General features: G+C 42.8%; 1 protein-coding gene across 1 annotated transcript in view; it reads right to left on the reverse strand.

Annotated features, from left to right (window-relative positions):
- The window catches only part of LOC121569647 (glycogen phosphorylase, brain form), a 39,621-nt gene continuing 20,973 nt past the window's right edge, over positions 1–18,648 (reverse strand). The window contains exons 7-20 of the mRNA XM_041880787.1: positions 14,479–14,561; positions 10,838–10,981; positions 10,561–10,653; positions 5,065–5,211; positions 4,564–4,727; positions 4,242–4,356; positions 3,897–3,998; positions 3,660–3,807; positions 3,161–3,219; positions 2,823–2,964; positions 2,276–2,483; positions 1,930–2,064; positions 1,666–1,732; positions 1–1,136 (exon numbers count right to left, since the gene is read on the reverse strand). Of these exons, the coding sequence (XP_041736721.1) occupies positions 972–1,136; positions 1,666–1,732; positions 1,930–2,064; positions 2,276–2,483; positions 2,823–2,964; positions 3,161–3,219; positions 3,660–3,807; positions 3,897–3,998; positions 4,242–4,356; positions 4,564–4,727; positions 5,065–5,211; positions 10,561–10,653; positions 10,838–10,981; positions 14,479–14,561 (1,772 nt within the window). The 3' untranslated portion in view covers positions 1–971. The remainder of the gene's footprint in view (positions 1,137–1,665; positions 1,733–1,929; positions 2,065–2,275; positions 2,484–2,822; positions 2,965–3,160; positions 3,220–3,659; positions 3,808–3,896; positions 3,999–4,241; positions 4,357–4,563; positions 4,728–5,064; positions 5,212–10,560; positions 10,654–10,837; positions 10,982–14,478; positions 14,562–18,648) is intronic.

Genomic DNA, 18,648 nt, shown 5'->3' on the forward strand with positions numbered 1-18,648 from the left:
TGACAAGTGAAGTAGCCTTTATTTTTATAACAATATTAACATGATTGAAGTGACTCAAGTGAAATAGTACTTATTTAAAGCTGAAAAGACAAAACTGCTTTAAAAGTAAAAGTTAGAGATTACCACAGCATATGCTTTTTGTTTTAAGTAGCTTTAGAGCTAAGACATTTAAGTGAAGCTACTGAAATATAGATTATGCTTATACAATGGCTATCTAAATTCAGAAGTCACACTAAGGCCGTTTGTGGTGACAGCTGCTCCATTATCTCTCTTTAATGGTTTTCTTAATAATGGACATTGTCAAACAAGCATCAGAACTGTTTTGCCCAAGCTGTATACTACACATTTGTAAACCAAATACAGTAAAATTGCACAAAACATTCCTTTATACCCATAGTATCTTACAGCTTTAGTCAGGGCTCCTGCATTCATAAGAGAGAGAGAGAGAGAGAGAATATTATGGTCCAAAACTAGTCAATTGATGATGACCAGGCACTTACTTACATTACATTCATGAAAATATTACATTATACATTTTATATTATAACTCTGATGATAAAAAGGCGTTGTTCCCTATAATACAAGGCTTGGTCAGTAGCAGACAATCACTTCACAATGGGTAGAAAGTGAGTTGTTTTGGTTGATTATTCTGAGTCAGCAATGACAGCACATATTCAGAAGTGTAAAAGGTCTGGTCATTACTGATCAACTGGGATTGCCATCTACAGTACAAGTGCACATGGTGGAGGTAAAGACTAGCAGGAGTAATAGTAAGCAAAGGCAAGATTCAAACAAGCTTCCTTTGTCTGTTTTGACTTTGTACGTGTGAGCTGCTTTCGACTCTAACCCCATCTCTGCTATGTTGTAATGGGTGGGCTGAGTCAAGCCTGATGATCAGACAGACCTACAGTACAGTAAGAACAGAGGAGAGGTAACACTTCTCTCCTAACTGGAGTGTGAAGACAGGCTCCTCATTCGCGGGACTCAACAGGGGGCTCGTTCGGGGGTGGGATCTTAACGTCGGAGGGCTCCACCCCCCAGATCTCGCGGGCGTACTCACTGATAGTTCGGTCACTGGAGAACTTGCCGGAACCAGCAATGTTGCGGATCACCGTCCTTGTCCAGTCTTTAGGATCCTGAAAATAAAACAAATCGGGAAGCTCACAATCAAAATGTAGGCCACAAACGACTGCATTCATCTTGTTTTGTCTAGTATGATAACGTAGAGTACACATACAATTGTAGGTGTCCACCATTATAACAGATGCAGTAATTCAACAGCCACAGAGGGAACTGGTAATAGAAGCTGGAAATTGTTGCACACTTTGTGACAACCCAATCAACCATTGAGCGCCTATGTCAACAGGAGCGCCAGCTCTCAATGAGACAAACTAAAGACATGAGACGGTAACCCAACTCCAGGACTGGGCTGCTGACAGGTAGACGTGACATGCTGACTGCCCTGACCTCCTAATGGTAGAGAGATGGCTTTGCAGTTTGTGTTGGTTTGAAGGTAGACAGAACAATATCAGAAAGCACCCCCTGGTGGACATAATAAACACTGTCAAAGGGCCAGACTTCATCACAAGCTCAAATAGAGACAGAAGTATTGGAGAACTGTTCTTAAATGTTTTCATAGTATGAAATCCATTCCACATAACCAACCTTGTACAGCTCATTGACTCTGTTTTGGCAAGTGATGTAGGCCTCATAGTCAGCAAACACTTTGAACCTAAGGTGAGGCAGAATGACAAATTAGTGCTTAGGTTTTCAAATTTAGAGATATCACATCCATTTATGAATAATACAACATGATCAAGTACCCTATAGACTAACAGAAGCAGGAGGGTCAGTTCATCCTCGCGTTCTGAAGAGCTGACAATGCTAATAACACTGATACGTTAACGACACTGCTGCTATTCTGCTAACCTGTCGTGGTTCATCAGCATGTTCACCACATCTTTGAACAGCTCAGGATCCTTGGGACTGAAGTGGCCTGTCTGGATCTGATCAATAACCTGCTTCAGCTCTGGTAAACGTTCGTAGTACTCCCTGGCGTTGTACCTGGACAGATATATTGTTTGAAGGTTGCAAGATTATCCATATGATGGCTAAACATTACTGGATAAATAGTTCACCCAAAATACAAAATTACACATTGGTTTTAAGAGTGCACATGTTTGCCATTTCTCTGCGTGGAACACTGTCTCTTATTTCTAAGTCTATGACAAGTCCCACTCATTCTAACACACCAGTCCTGTCAGCAATTTCTCACCCTGTTTGGTCCATGGCTTCCACATCCTCCACCCTCATGCCGAAGATGAAGAGGTTCTCCTCTCCGGCCTCCTCAGCCATCTCTACGTTGGCTCCGTCCATGGTGCCGATGGTGAGTGCTCCGTTCAGCATGAACTTCATGTTGCCAGTGCCAGAGGCCTCTGTGCCCGCTGTGGAGATCTGCTCTGATAAATCAGCTGCAGGGATCACTGGAACATACAGCAGGGAGAGGCTTAAAAACAAACAAGGTATATCCTACCCAGTAACATGTAGACAAAGACATCATTAAAACATTTTGACATAATGTAATTGATATTATGCAGCAACTTTCCACAGTCCAAGCTCTTAACCAACAGCTCCATACAAACAGGATTTGGATGCGTCCAAATAATCCCTGCATCCTTACTTTTCTTCAATAATACCTGACAGGACTTGATAGGGTTGAACCATATTGCTCACACCCATCCAGTCCTTTTATATTGATGGTCTTGAAGGAGAGAACATGAGGAAAGGAGGTCTGTGACTATTTGGACAAACCCCCTTCTCACCTTTCTCTGCCAGGGAGACCCTGTAATTCTCCAGGTAGATGACCTTTAACCTGTCCCCCACCACCAGGTCGTTGTTGACCACCTGGCCCACCGATGTGATCAGCTTGATTATCATCTTAGCCATGTGGTAGCCAGGTGCAGCCTGGGTAAAGAGGACAGTGCCAACAGTTGGATATTGATAAAAAATCTAACATATCTGATGTCTGAATTACTAATTTTCAGCGAATAAAAAGTATCACATACAAACAAATCGACAGATCAGTTATAACATCTTCATTATCAGAATACCATTTCCATGTAGACTGATTGTGTCATACCTCAGATGTCTAGCTACATACCTTTCCTCCAATTATAACAGTCCTGGGAACAAAGTGCTTAGATGGGTCCTTTTTAATACCTGTAGAGAAATTGTTTTTAGTTACTTTTACTTCATTACAATTTATAGATTTATATTTCTTGCTGTGTTTCCTATATGTTTTATGTATTGAATATGTGAGCTGTGCCAAGATTTTCCTCTGGTAGGAAAATAAAACTTGATTCTTATTCTATCCAAACAACCCAGAACCAAATGAAAGTGTATCACGAGAGATTACTATCCAAACAGCAGAGGGTTTTCATTACCACCACTCTGTTCTAATGGAAATAGATTTTTGTGAAATGAATTACTCAATAGAAGTTGGCTGAAATAAATGTCAATATTTAAATTAGTTTAAATCATTAGGAATTTAAATCACTGGGCCCCGAGGGTTGCAGAAAGTGCTTCTTCACTGTGCAGTTGTTTGAAGTATGAGATTTCTGTCAGCACTAATATCACTCCAGATCTGAAGGAGCTCTTACGGTTGTAGAAGGTGATGATGTGGAGGACGTTGAGCAGTTGTCTCTTGTACTCATGGATTCTCTTCACCTGGATGTCAAAGATGGACTCAGGGTTGATATTCACTTCGTACTCCTTCTCCAGGTAGGCTGCAAACTTCTGCTTGTTCTCCTGTAATAACACACAGTGAGGGGTTTAAAGGTAGAGATATACTTTGAAAAATATCGATTTTAAGAATGTTGACCTGAATGAGTAGCTACCTGTTTCACATTGGCGATGTCCCGAATAAAATAATCATCATCAATGAAGTCCAGTAGTTTCCTCAGCTGGAAGAGGTCCGTCAAGAAATCGTCTCCAATTTTCTACAATGTAAACAAAAAGCATGAAACGTCTTAGCCGCATAAATAGTCATGTAATGGAATTAGAGTATGTTGACACCGATTGTGCAGAGAATTTCGTGATCTTGAAAAAGGACATACTGACCAAAGGGTCAAAACAATAAAGGGTAGACATGAGTTAATTGGGTGTGCAGGAGTATTAACCCACAATGATATTTATTCCCCAGCAGCACCATAAGCAGAGAAACGCTCTAAAAACACTGTTACCTCAGCGATGATGTTTGCCAGGCCTGGGTTACACAGAAGCAGCCAGCGCCGAGGAGTGATCCCATTGGTCTTGTTCTGGAACTTCTCCGGCTCCACCTCATAGAAGTCCTTGAAACTGAGGACGGAGAGGCATACAACAAGTTCAGTGTTGCACAGTCAGTAGCTGTTGTTAAATGCAACAGGAATGTCAACATAGCTGGAAAGCTAACAAAACTTTCTACAGGTTTGTCTGTAAACTGTTTTATGCAAAGCAGCCACTATCACCACTTATTTTGGTTTGACATATTTAATAATCAAAGGTATATTCAGGTGCAACACTCACACAGTATTCTTGATGATTTCAGAGTGGATCCGAGCAACCCCGTTGACAGCGTGGGAGCCCACCACACAGAGGTGGGCCATGTTGATCCTCTTGGAGTCCCCCTCCTCAATTAGGGACATCCTCCTCAGACGGTCATTGTCCCCTGGAAACATGGCAGCGATCCTCTGAGAGGGCACAGATAATCAATTCATAAGTCTACATTCACAAAGTAGACATTCATACAGTCCCAACTTGCATAGTGTGTAGTGGATATTACTAGTAAGGTAAAGTGACACTGATCTCAGATCTGTGGAAAGGAACAAGACAGCACTCAAAAAGTGGGGGAAATCCTTGAGAGCATAGAAAAAGATCCAAACACTCAATACATACTGGATAAGCTAGTTTGAGCACCCAGTATCAAAAACATGTACAAAGTCGAGATGAATGATAATATGTCTCATTTCAGAGCATCAGAATTCAGCCGCCTTTTCCACAGACTGTGAGTGAACACAGAGGGCTTACTTGAAGGTGGAGGTGGTTGATCTCATAGATGATCTGCAGGTGGCGAGGCAGTAGTTTTTCGAACAGGTTGACGGGCCAGCGCTCCAGGGCCTCAGGCAGGACAGTGTGGTTGGTGTAGGCACAGGTCTGACACGTCAACTCCCACGCCTGGAACATGTGGGAACACGGAGTGAGGAGAGGTGAGGCACAGGCATCACCGGTCATCAAAGTCTTTATGCAATAGAAGTGCATCAGAATCACAGCTAATAATCACATTTAAGATAAACCATTTTATTGTGTTGATTTGATAGGATAAATAACAAGTGTAATACTGTACATGTACAGGTTCAATGGGAAATGGATGTACTGTAGAATATAGTAAATGTATATCAATCAATATGATTCCTAGCCAACTGTATTATTTCATCAAGTAGAAGGAATTTTTCCTTGAGGAGGGAAGCATTGATTGCGCTGACAGACACGGTCACCTTTTTTCTAGCTCCTAGACAACTTTGCCATATTTTGCTTTTTTCAGTGCTATTTATTACCTTATTGTCTCAGAACGTTTCTAGTATTATTTCCTATAGCCGAAAATAACTTTTGGGCATTAGTTCGGTGGTCACTCACCAGAAATTCGACTTCCCTGACCTGGATCCTTTGTTTGGACTTCCAGAGGCAGCCCCATTCATCCTGAATGCTACAACAACGTTGATGCCGGAAGAGAGGGATGAGAGGTGGGGTTCTAGTCAGGCTCAGGTGGCGGGAAAACTATCCACCGCTTCCGAGTATATTACGCGCTATCGTTCAGTCCCTGGACGATAAAGTAGACGAGCTCAGGACGAGGATCTCCTTTCAGAGAGACATAAGGGACTGTAACTTACTCGATTTTACAGAATCATGTCTCTCTCCGGATATATTGTCTCCATCCATACAGCCAGTGGGGTTCTCCATTCATTGCGCTGACAGGATGAAAGAACTCTCCGGAAAAAACAAAGGTGGAGGGGTATGTCTCATGATTAGAGCCCTGCACGGGCATTCATTTTAAGCCAGAGCCCTACCCATGCACGCGACGTTCATGCCCTACCCTACCCAGGCCCGATTGCTTCTGACAAATTTAAGGCCCTGCCTGAAACCCGAAATCAAAATAACTTCCTCCATTAGTAAATCTATTAGCTGCTCCTCTTTTTCTGTCACTCGCTCTGCATGCACTCTGCTCATGGCAGCTCTGGGTCTCTGAGTATCCATAGCAATGGCTCCACTTGGGACGATATGCTCAATGATGAGACAGAGAGAAGGTAGCTGTTAGCTACTTTTCGTCACTCTAAACTCAGACAAAACTCAAGTAACATTATTTTCTGTTAAATAATCTTTCCTGTTTTATATTTGATGAGGTTTAAGCACTTCTGCCAAATGGCTCAGCTTCAAAATGCTAGTGATCAATTGAGTGATACCCAAGCCCTGCCCGTACCCTAGTTATTGCTGAAAAAAACAGACGCTACCCGGCCCTAACCCAATGTATAATGTTGTGGGCCGTCGGGCTCGGGTTGGGTAGCAGAGCTCAAGTCATGATCAACAACTCCTGGTGTGATTGTGGCAACGAACAGGAACTCAAGTCCTTTTGTTCTCCCGATCTGGAATACCTCACCATCAAATGCCGACCGCATTACCTCCCGAGATAATTTTCTTTGGTTATTGTCACTGCTGTGTATATTCTCCCCCAAGCTGACACCGCAGCGGCTCTCAAGAAACTACACTAGACTTTGTGCAAACTGGAAACCGCATATCCTGAGGCCGCACTTATTGTAGCTGGGGACTTTAATAAAGCAAATCAGATCACGCCTCCATCCTGCTCCTCCCCGGCTATAGGGAGAAATTTGAACAGGAAGCACCCGTGGTACAGACTGTTCAACATTGGTCTGACCAATCGGAATCTATGCTTCAAGACTGATCACGCGGACTGGAAAATGTTCCGGGTCGCCTCTGGGAATAGTATCGACGTATACACTGACTGTGACTGGGTTCATCAGGAAGTGCATAGAGGATGTTGTTCCAACTGTACACAGTCCTCACGAGGACTCCCGATCTCCATGGTTGACGTAAGACATTCAAGTGTGTTAACCTCTCGCAAGGCAGCAGGTAGCGTTGGGCCAGTAATCGAAAGGTCGTTGATTCGAAATCCCCGAGCCAACTACGTGAAAAATCTGTTGATGTGCCCTTGAGCAAGGCACTTGACCATAATTGCTCCTGTAAGTCGCTCTGGATAAGAGCGCCTGCTTAATGACTAAAATGTAAATGTAAGGCTGCCAGCCCAGACAGCATCCCAAGCCGCATCCTCAGAGCATGCAGACCAGCTGGCTGGAGTGTATCACGGACATATTCAATCTCTCCCTATCCTAGTCTGTTATCCTCACTTGCTTCAAGATGTCCACCATTGTTCCTGTACCCAAGAAAGTGAAGGTAACTAAACTAAATGACGATCGCCATGTAGCACTCACTTCGGTCATCATGAAGTGCTTTGAGAGGCTAGTTAAGGATCATATCACCCTACCCTAGACCCACTACAATTTGCCTACCGCCCCAACAGATCCACGGACGACGCAATCGCCATCACACTGAATACCTATGTGAGAATGCTGTTCATCGACTACAGCTCAGCCTTCAACACCATGGTGCCCTTCAAGCTCATCACTAAGCTCAGGGCCCTGGGTCTGAACCCTTCCCTGTGCAACTGGGTCCTAGACTTCCTGACAGGCCGACCCTAGGTGGTTAAGGTAGGCAACAACACCTCCGCCACACTGATCCTCAACACTGGGGCCCCACAGGGGTTCGTGCTCATCCCCCTCCTGTACTCCCTGTTCACCCATGACTGTGTGGCTACGCACGTCTCCAACTCAATCATCAAGTTTGTTGATGACACAACAGTGCTAGGCCTGATTACCAACAAAGCCTACAGCAGTGGTCACCAACCTTTTCTGAGTCAAGATCACTTTCGCTGTAAAAAAAGCAAGCTGAGATCTACCGCTCAGATTATTTTTTTTTGCATGACTTAAAAATGTTTACATTAACCTAATAAAAACAGTTCTGTAGGAATGAGGTTTGTGCAGTAGGCCTAATAGCCTACATTATCACAGCATATTGGCTATATGCCTGGCAGACAATATTGTTCTTCTCAGGCCATATTATATTTCAAAACATTAGCTTTTATAACAAAATAGATCAGAATGGTGTAGCATTTGCGAGGCACAGCTGACCATAAATTGAAATAATTTGCAAATAATTAGCTTTTTTTATTTTAACTGGACTTATGGTACCTGCATCTGATGGTCATGGTGCCTTCAAGACAACTGGGAACTAGGGGGAAAAAATCATGATGTCAGTGATCTTCAGGTTGGAAAGTCAGAGCTCGACTTGGAATTCCGAGTTGGATGACCATTCGAAACGATTCTTCCCAGTCGGATCTCGTTTTTTCCCCGGGTTGCCAGTTGTCTTGAACGCACTGAAGTCAGAGATTTCCGAGTTCCGAGTTCCCAATTGTTTTGAACACAGCATTATTCTCAGTGGAGGGAGGGAGAAAGCAGCAGAGGGCCGCCTCTCTCGGTCCCTGCTCTCTCCTTCCTTTCCTCCGGTGAGACTGACCAGAGACAGGGGACACAGTCTTCCACCTGATGGCGAAACTCGAGACGCACCGCAAATTGATCTGCACACCACCTCTTGCTGTATTCATTGACAGTCTCTCTCTGGTCATGGTCTTAAAAGTTATGAAATCTCACATAGGCTACTATCAAACGTGGAAGCTGTAGGAACTGCGATTTGAGCTATCCGATTGGCCAGCACAGTAGGCAACTTGATTTAGCCACAGATCTCCCGGTCTGCCGGGCAGGCGGAGTTGATCTTTTCAGACAAATGAAATGTTCAAAATAGGAACACTTTGCTTACCCGATGCAAAGGGCTTCTGAATCAAGTGCACCTACTGCCAACAGCGCAACACGAACAATATAAAAAAAGGAGTGCAAGCCTTTATTCGTTGGTTTTCCTACAGAAATGTTTGGTGATCGACTATGAATGCCTTGAAGATCGACCAGTCGATCATGATCAGCTGGTTGGTGACCACTGGCCTACAGGGAGGAGGTGAGAGCCCTGGCGGAGTGGTGCCAGGAAGATAACCTCTCCCTCAACGTTGATCGTGGACTACAGGAGACAGCAGAGAGAGCATGCCCCCATCCACATTGACGGGGCCGCAGTGGAGAGGGTCAAAAGTTTCAAGTTTCTCAGCGTGCACATCACTGTGGACCTGAAATGGTCCCTCCACACAACAGCGTGGTGAAGAAGGCGCAACTCCACCTCTTCAACCTCAGGTGGCTGAAGAAATTCGGCATGGCCAGTAAGACCCTCACCAACTTCTACAGATGCATATTCGAGAGGATTCTGTCAGCCTGATACGGCAACTGCACTGCCGCAACCAGAGAGGGTGGTGCTGTCAGCCCAACGCATCACCAAGGACACAATGCCTGCCCTCCAGGACATCTACAGCACCCAGTGTCACAGGAAGGCCAAGAAGATCAGACACGCGAGCCATGGCCTGTTCACCCCGTATACCATCTAGAAGGCGGAGACAGTACAGGTGCATTAAAGCTGGGACCGAAAGACTGAAAAACAGCTTCGATCTCCAGGCCATCTGACTATTAAACAGTCATCCCTAGCCGGCCTCCGCCAAGTACCCTGCCCTGAACCTTAGAGACTGCTTCCCTATGTCATTGAACGCTTGTCACTTTAATAATGTTTACATACAGTACCAGTCAAAAGTTTGGACACACCTACTCATTAAAGGGTTTTTATTTATTTTTACTATTTTCTACATTGTAGAATAATAGTGAAGACATCAAAACTATGAAGTAACATATATGGAATCATGTATTGCAAAAAAGAGAGAATAATTTCTGAATGCACCGTATACATATACACATATATATATATATATATATACACACACACACACACACATATATATATATATATATATATATATATATATATATATATATATATATATTATACACACTCCGTGGAGAGTTTATTAGGTACAACCATCTAGTTCCGGACTCTACCATTGCTCGCTCTGATATTTCTTAATTTCTTTTAGTAATTTCTGGGGATGGATTATGTGTGTATTGTTATTGTATTGCAAGATATTACTGCACTGCTGGTGCTAAAAACATAAGCATTTTTATGTACCTGCGATAACATCTGCAAATCTGTGTACACAACCAATACACTTTGATTTTATTTGCCCAATACCCAGGCTCCACCCAAGCTCAAGATGCTGGATCAGTTACCACTTCACGACGACTTGGCAGAGGAGAGCCACCCTCCTCAAACAATGCAGCCCAATAACAGCTCTGGTTTCCAGTTCAACCAGAGTTCACATGGGACCCAGTCCCACACCCAAGCAGTCCTATTATTTACAAAGTACAGTGTGTTATTGTCATAGTGAGGGCCCAGCCTGGGAGAATATGTTACCTTGTCCCAATCCAACTTTTCCACATCCACTAGGATCCTCATCAGCTCAGGGATGGCCAAGGCAGGGTGGGTGTCATTCAGCTGGATAGCCACCTACCAGTGGGTGGAGAGAGGAGAGAGAGTGTGTCAGTCATGGCCATGGTTTAATGGTTGCACTAATTATAAAATGTGTAATATTAAAGGTTTTTCTCTATGAGAAAATTTAAGGAACAGCTATAGTGTTGGGTCTTTGAAAAACCCATTGACTGCTCACATTGGATATAGTAAAATACAGTACCTTCTCTGGGAAGGTCTCGAAGGAGGTTCTGACGGGGTCTCTGCAGCCAAACTTGGAGGACTTGAAACGGCGGATGATGTCCTGCAGTGTGGCGGCCACCACAAAATACTCCTGCTTCAGACGCAACTCCTTGCCCTCGAAGAACTGAACACACACACACACACGCTTTAGACAGAGGCTATTCTCAAAGCAATCACTCAAGGGCAAGTTGACCTCATGTGGTATGTCCCTAGCATCAGTTTAGCGTCTAACAATTTCTCACACTACCATGTCATATTCAGCAGGAGTATGAGAGGCACGGGTGCATCCCACTTTCACCAAATGCTGCTTTTATTTATCCGGGGATAAACTGGGCAGGCATAAGGACATACCTCTGCATAAGGACATACAGTGCCTTCAGAAAGTTTTCATACCACTTGACTTATTCCACATTTTGTTGTGTTACAGCCTGAATTCAAAATGGATTAAATAAAATATAAATATCTCACCCATCTACACACAATAACCCATAATGACAAAGTGAAAATCTTGCCATAGATTTTCAAGCCGATATTAAGTCAAAACTGTAACTAGGCCACTCAGGAACATTCATTGTTGTCTTAGTAAGTAACTCCAGTGTATATTGGGCCTTGTGTTTTAGGTTATTGTCCTGCTGAAAGGTGAACTTGTCTCCCAGTGTCTGTTGGAAAGCAGACTGGACCAGGTTTTCCTCTTGGATTTTGCCTGTGCTTAGCTCTATTCCATTTATTATTATTATAAAAAAATCCCTAGTCCTTGCCGATGACAAGCATACCCATAACATAATGCAGCCAACACCATGGTTGAAAATATGAATAGTGGTACTCAGTGATGTGTTGTGTTGGATTTGCCCCAAACATATAACGCTTTGTATTCAGGAGACAAAGTTAATTTATTTGCAAATTTCTTTGCAGTTTTCCTTTAGTGCCTTGTTGCAAACAGGATGCATGTTTTGGAATATGTTTATACTGTACAGGCTTCCTTCTTTTCACTCTGTCAATGAGTTTAGTATTGTGGAGTAACTATAATGTTGTTGATCCATCGTCAGTTATTTCCTATCACAGCCATTAAACTCTGTAATTGTTTCAAAGTCACCATTGGCCTCATGGTGAAATCCCTGAGCGGTTTCCTTCCTCTCCGGCAACTGAGTTAAGAAGGACGCCTGTATCTTTGTAGTGACTGGGTGTATTGATACACCATCCAAAGTGTAATTAATATCTTCACCATGCTGAAAGGGATATTAAATGTCTGCTTTTCTTTGTTTTACCCATCTACCAATAGGTGCCCTTCTTTGCGAGGCATTGGAAAACGTCCCTGGTCTTTATGGTTGAATCTGTGTTTGAAATTCACCGCTCAACTAAGGGGTCTTACAGATAATTGTGTGTGGTACAGAGATGAGGTAGTCATAAAAAAAAACATGGTAAAAACGATTATTGCACACAGAGTGAATTGTTAAGCACATTTGTACTCCTGAACTTATTTAGGCTTGCCATAACAAAGGGGTTGAATACTTATTGACTCAAGACATTTCAGCTTTGAATTTGTAATTAATTTGTATTTAAAAAATCTTCAGTTATGTAGTTGCCATGGCACCTAGTGGCAGCCTAGTCAGAGAGCTTGTGTAAATTCTGTACATATGGCCTCCCGAGTGGCGCAGCGGTCTAAGGCACTGCATCGCAGTGTTAGAGGCGTTACTACAGACCCGGGTTCATTCCCGGGCTGTGCCACAACTGGCCGTGGCCGGGAGTCCCATAGGACGGTGCACATTTGGCCCAGCGTCGTCTGGGTTAGGGGAGGATTTGGCCGGTAGGGCTTTACTTGGCTCATTGCACTCTAGCGACTCCTTGTGGCGGGCCAGGTGCCTGCAGGCTGAGCCCAGTCACCAGTTGAACAGTGTTTCCTCCGACACATTGGTGCGGCTGGCTGGTGGGTGTTAAGGAGTGAGGTTAGGCGGGTCATGTTTCAGAGGACACATGACTCCACCTTCGCCTCTCCTAAGCCCGTTGGGGAGTTTCAGCAATGAGACAAGATCAAAAATTGGGGGTAAAATACAAAATATATCAAAAAATTCTGTACATATATATATTTTTTAATGTATGTACATTTTTTAAAACCTTTTTCAATAGTGAAATGAGTGCAGATTAAGTCTTGATATCAATAATTGGATTCCTGCCCGTAACTTGATGAAAATCAGTGTTGTCAACAAGCTAGCTAATAGGTGTGTTTTCATTTGAATTGCACCTACTGACGTTGGGTTGTTTTTCACCAATGGTGACCAAGAGGAGGCTATGCATGCATAGTTGGCAGTGGACCAGCTTTTTCATTGCTCAGGATCAGTGGTGTAAAGTACTTAAGTAAAAAGACTTTAAAGTAGAAAATAACTTAAAGTACTACTTATATATTTTGGGGGGTATCTCTACTTTACTTTAATATTTATGACAACTTTTATTTCACTACATTCCTAAAGAAAATAAAGTACTTTTTACTCCATACATTTTCCCTGACACCCAAAAGTACTTGTTCCATTTTGAATGCTTAGCAGGACAGGTAAATTGTCAAATTCACACACTTATCAAGAGAACATCCCTGGTCATCCCTACTGACTCTGATTTGGCAGACTCACTAAACACAAATGCTTCGTTTGTAAATTATGTGTGAGTTTTGGAGTGTGCCCCTGGCTATCCGTAAAATTAAATTGTGCCATCTGGTTTGCTTAAAATAAGCAATTTGAGATTATTTATACTTTTACTTTTGATACTTAAGTATATTTAAAACCAAATACTTCTATACTTTTACTCAAGTAGTATTTTACTGGGTGACTTTCACTTTTACTTGAGTCATTTTCTATTAAGGTATCTTTACTTTGACTAAAGTATGACAATTGGGTACTTATTCCACCACTGCTGAGGATGATACTTCTGAAGTAAGGAGTGGGCTGTACTCTGTGGGGATCACTAAATTAATCACAGTGTCCCATTACAAAGAAGCTGCAGACAGACGGCAGAGACGCCCTGATGACATCGAGCTGCCTGCCTGCCTGCCCTTGGACATGGTGACCAGATCACCACCTCTGACCACCACCTCCGCTGACCATCTAGCTATGAGCTTCCCGATCCTCTCATGACCACGGCTGTCCATCTGCTGGAGGCTTCAAGAAGCACTCAGACTTTAATTTAACTAGCTGATCTAGCTACCGCTGTATCCTCGATTTCATTTTAAATTAGGCCTACTTGTTTATTTTGCTTAACTAGCGGTTTGAGATTCTGTCTGTAATGAAAAGCTCCATAAAAGTTTAATAAATTATGATTATTATCTTGAGTAATACCATTTTCAGTGCATGTTGAGCAACCTTGCTGTTTCCTAATCCCAACTTGAACAGCTGATCTGCTTCATGTTACATATCTGAGTCTGCAGCACTGAGGAGATTGTGCTGAACGATGCACTGAGGCACACCACCACCACAACACATCCCTGATGACCTTATTAGGTCATGGCTGTAGAGAATGCACCACCCCCATGTGGCCGTGTTAATATCTTTCTCTCTCACACTATCGCTTGTCACTTTCACTTTGAGCACTTGCAGAATGACATCTCTACTCAAAAAGGGTTACATAGATACTCACATTGTCGTTGGGATAGAGGACTCGTGAGATGTTCTCAGCCAGATTGCGGTCCAACACAGCTTCAATGTAGTCGCCAACATTGACTGTACAAGAGAGAAAGGGAACATTTTGATTATACAGTATCACATCAGCAATCACTCCAGATAGGGGATGATCTCTTCTTCACAGGCTTTAGGTTGCTTGCTTGTTGTGGGTCCTTATGTGGCTGAGCAGTATAGGCACACCGTATAAACAGCATCCTGGATGTAAACAGCACTTTGAAAAATGTTTTTTAACTAACCCTATTGCAATTGAGTAGTGGTTGGAAAGAAAAGTTCAATCTAATGCTTAATTCAAACGGACATCTAAGTGGTCACTAGAGAGGTGTAAAATGGCCCCTCTACAAACAGTAAACCTGTATATTTGTCATCAAAAAGAAATAAAAAAGAAAGGAGGACCTGTATATTTATCCCTTGCTGTAACCACTTATTGCTTACATGAGCCCAAGGCTACACTTGCTTGCACGGTAAACATTAACTCAACCAAATCTAAAAAAGCTTGGAAGACCACACTCACCTCACCAGGAGTATGGCACCCCATCATAGTGTGACGTAATGTCACAGCATTTGAAATGGGATCCAGTGTTGAATTTATTTACTCTGAGCATGGCCAACTTCATTGAGGACTTTCTGCACAACAGTAGAGAGTTTGTGGACAGCGTCAGCATAGAAAGCACCCTAACATCCACCTTCTAGGCAGAGTTGCAAAGAAAAAGCCATATCTCAGACTGGCCAATAAAAATAAAAGATTAAGATGGGCAGTCTGAGATATGGCTTTTTCTTTGCAACTCTGCCTAGAAGGTCAGCATCCCAGAGTCGCCTCTTCACTGTTGACGTTGAGACTGGTGTTTTTTTGTGGGTACTATTTAATGAAGCTGCCAGTTGAGGACCTGTGAGGCGCCTGTTTCTCAAACTAGACACTCTAATGTATTTGTCCTCTTGTTCAGCTGTGCACCGGGGCCTCCCAGTCCTCTTTCTATTCTGGTTAGAGCCAGTTTGCGCTGTTCTGTGAATGGAGTAGTACACAGCGTTGTACGAGATCTTCAGTTTCTTGGCAATTTCTCGCATGGAATAGCCTTCATTTCTCAGAACAAGAATAGGCTGACGAGTTTCAGAAGAAAGTTATTTGTTTCTGGCCATTTTGAGCCTGTAATCGAACCCACAATTGCTGATGCTCCTGATACTCAACTAGTCTCAAGAAGGCCAGTTTTATTGCTTCTTTAATCAGCACAACAGTTTTCAGCTGTGCTAACATAATTGCAAAAGTGTTTTCTAATGATCAATTAGCCTTTTAAAATGATCAGCCGTTTCCAGCTACAATAGCCATTTACAACATGAACAATGTCTACACTGTATTTCTGATCAATTTGATGTTATTTTAATGGACAAAAAAAGTGCTTTTCTTTAGAAAACAAGGACCTTTCTAAGTGACCCCAAACCTTTGAACGGTAGTGTTTGTGATTCAGAATCTTGAGAATGTGCCTTTTGTGCCATGCCTTTTAGCCATTCTCTACCGCCATGCTATTGGCCTTGGCTTTTTTAGCCACTTGCCTTTTTATCATCAGGCGTTTTGCATTTTTACATGACCACTTGTACCTCAAAGCTCTCCCTTACAAATAAAGATTGCAGTTTTTTAACTGCAGTAAAAGTGCAGTTACTGCAGTCGACTGTGGTATTTTGGATGCAGTAATTGCAGATAACTGCAGTGTACTGCAGTTGAACTGCAGTTATACAGCAGAATTACTGCAGTAAAACAAACTGTGTTATTTTGGATGCAGTATTTGCAGCATACTGCAGTTATATAGTCCCGTGTAGCTCAGCTGGTAGAGCATGGCGCTTGCAATGCCAGGGTTGTGGGTTCGATTCTCACGGGGGACCAGTATGAAAATGTATGCACTCACTAACTGTAAGTCGCTCTGGATAAGAGCGTCTGCTAAATGACTGAAAAATAAATGTAAAATATTGCATTCTAACTGCAGTTATACTGCAATCTTTTTTCGTAAGGGCTGTATTAAAACTTTTACCATGACCGGATCCTGGAAGTCAAGTCTCCTCTTGCCTTTTCAGTCAACTTGCTACTGCCAAATTACAGCTTACAAAATACTCTTGAGTAGTGTTACCACTCCCTACTGACTGTTACAGTTTTTTCCAACTGCTTACACACAAAATCTTTTCATGTCACACGATTTTTGAAACCTCTCACTCAAAGTGCAAAACTACACACAAAATCTCCAAAACCATAAGCTATTTCTCAGCCTTTGACTCAGTTGTCAATTGCATAAAACACTTTTTTTTTTTTTTTACACACAATTCTCTACCTAAAACACAAAAATCTAACAGGAAGTGACTTGCTTTCCTTTTCCAAACACAACCAATCAAAATGCTACACTTATTCACCAGGTCAAACACACTCTCCTCACATGTTCAAACACTAATTGCTTAACTGATCACTAACCAATCACTGCTTTACTGTAGTATAGGACTGTTTTGAACAATGGATGCCAACAATGGACAGAGAGCAAGAGGAGTAGGAGGGAGAGGCAGGGGACAACAACGAGGACAAATTCAAAGACGAATAGTTGGAAGAGGAGGAGTAGGAGGTAGAGGAAGAGGAAGAGGAAGAAGAGGAAGAGGGCGAGGGCAAAGAAGAGAAGGAAGGAGAGCCATCTCTGATGAGATTAGGGCAACACTTGTTGATCATGTGATCAACCACGGTTTGAGAGTCCAGCCCAACTTGAGTCGATTTACAGTGGCGTCCATAATTCGAACCTTCAGAAATGAGAACAAGTATGCAACTATCTAATTACTATTTTAGCATTACAGTAATGTACTGTAACATACGTATGACTGCATAGTATTGCATAAACATTTGTAACTCTAAGCCATCCATTTACTGCACTGCATTGAATGAATGAGGTTGGTTATCATGCTGTACTACATTTTTGTGTACATTGTTTACAGTTCCTATGCTGAACATATACTGTGTTTGAATTCTGTACAGAGTGGAAAGGCAAAGACATCATGGAGGACGAGGACTCTTGTTTACAGATGTACAAGAGACTGCAATTATAAATATGGTTTTGGCCAACAATGCAATTAGGATTTGAGCGATAAGAGAGCATATCTTGAATAATGACACCATATTTAACAACATCAATGATGTAAGCCTGTCGACCATACAACGCATCCTCCAATGGCACCAAGTGACGATGAAACAACTTTACAAGGTGCCATTTGAGAGAAACTCTGACAGAGTCAAGAATCTCCGACATGACTTTGTAGAGGTATGTATGCAACACTACTTCCAGTACTTCAGACATACCATATTTACTCATCTGTATATCCTTTTGTCTGTTACAGAGAGTATTGGAGATGGATGCCCATGTACATTTATTTATGTGGATGAGGTTGGCTTCAACCTCACCAAAACCAGGCGCCGCGGAATAAATGTAATAGGACAGAGGGCAATTACCAATGTCCCTGGACAGCGTGGGGGTAATATAACTATGTGTGCTGCCATCACTCAAAACGGGGTCCTCCATCACAATGCCACACTGGGTCCGTACAACACCGGCCATATCCTCACTTTTCTGGATGCGATTTACACAATGCTTGTCCCTGATCCATATCAGGAGCCTGCTAGATTTGTGGTTATATGGGACAATGTTAGTTTTCACCTGGCTGTTCTGGTCCAAAACTGGTTTGCCACCCATCCACAATTTGTAGTTTTGTACCTACCCCCATATTCACCTTTTCTAAATCCCATAGAGGAATTCTTCTCAGCCTGGCGCTGGAAAGTGTATGATTGCCAACCCTATGCCCGCGTGCCGCTTCTCCAGGCAATGGAGGACGCATGTGGGGACATAGAGGTTGCCTCTGTCCAAGGTTGGATACGCCATGCTAGGAGATACTTCCCTCGATGTTTGGCAAGAGAAAACGTATCTTGTGATGTGGACGAAGTATTGTGGCCAGACTCAGCCCGGAGAAGAGATGAAGCGTAGCTTAGCACTGGTGACTGCCCCCCCCCCCCCCCTACCATTTCCTGGACTGCACCCCCGGGACCCCCCACACACAATTGTGTTCTTTACTGTATTCTAAAGAATATACTTTTGGTTTACATATGTTTAGGGTT

The sequence above is a fragment of the Coregonus clupeaformis genome, chromosome 1 (genome assembly GCF_020615455.1).
Source record: "Coregonus clupeaformis isolate EN_2021a chromosome 1, ASM2061545v1, whole genome shotgun sequence".
Taxonomy (NCBI): Eukaryota; Metazoa; Chordata; class Actinopteri; order Salmoniformes; family Salmonidae; genus Coregonus; species Coregonus clupeaformis.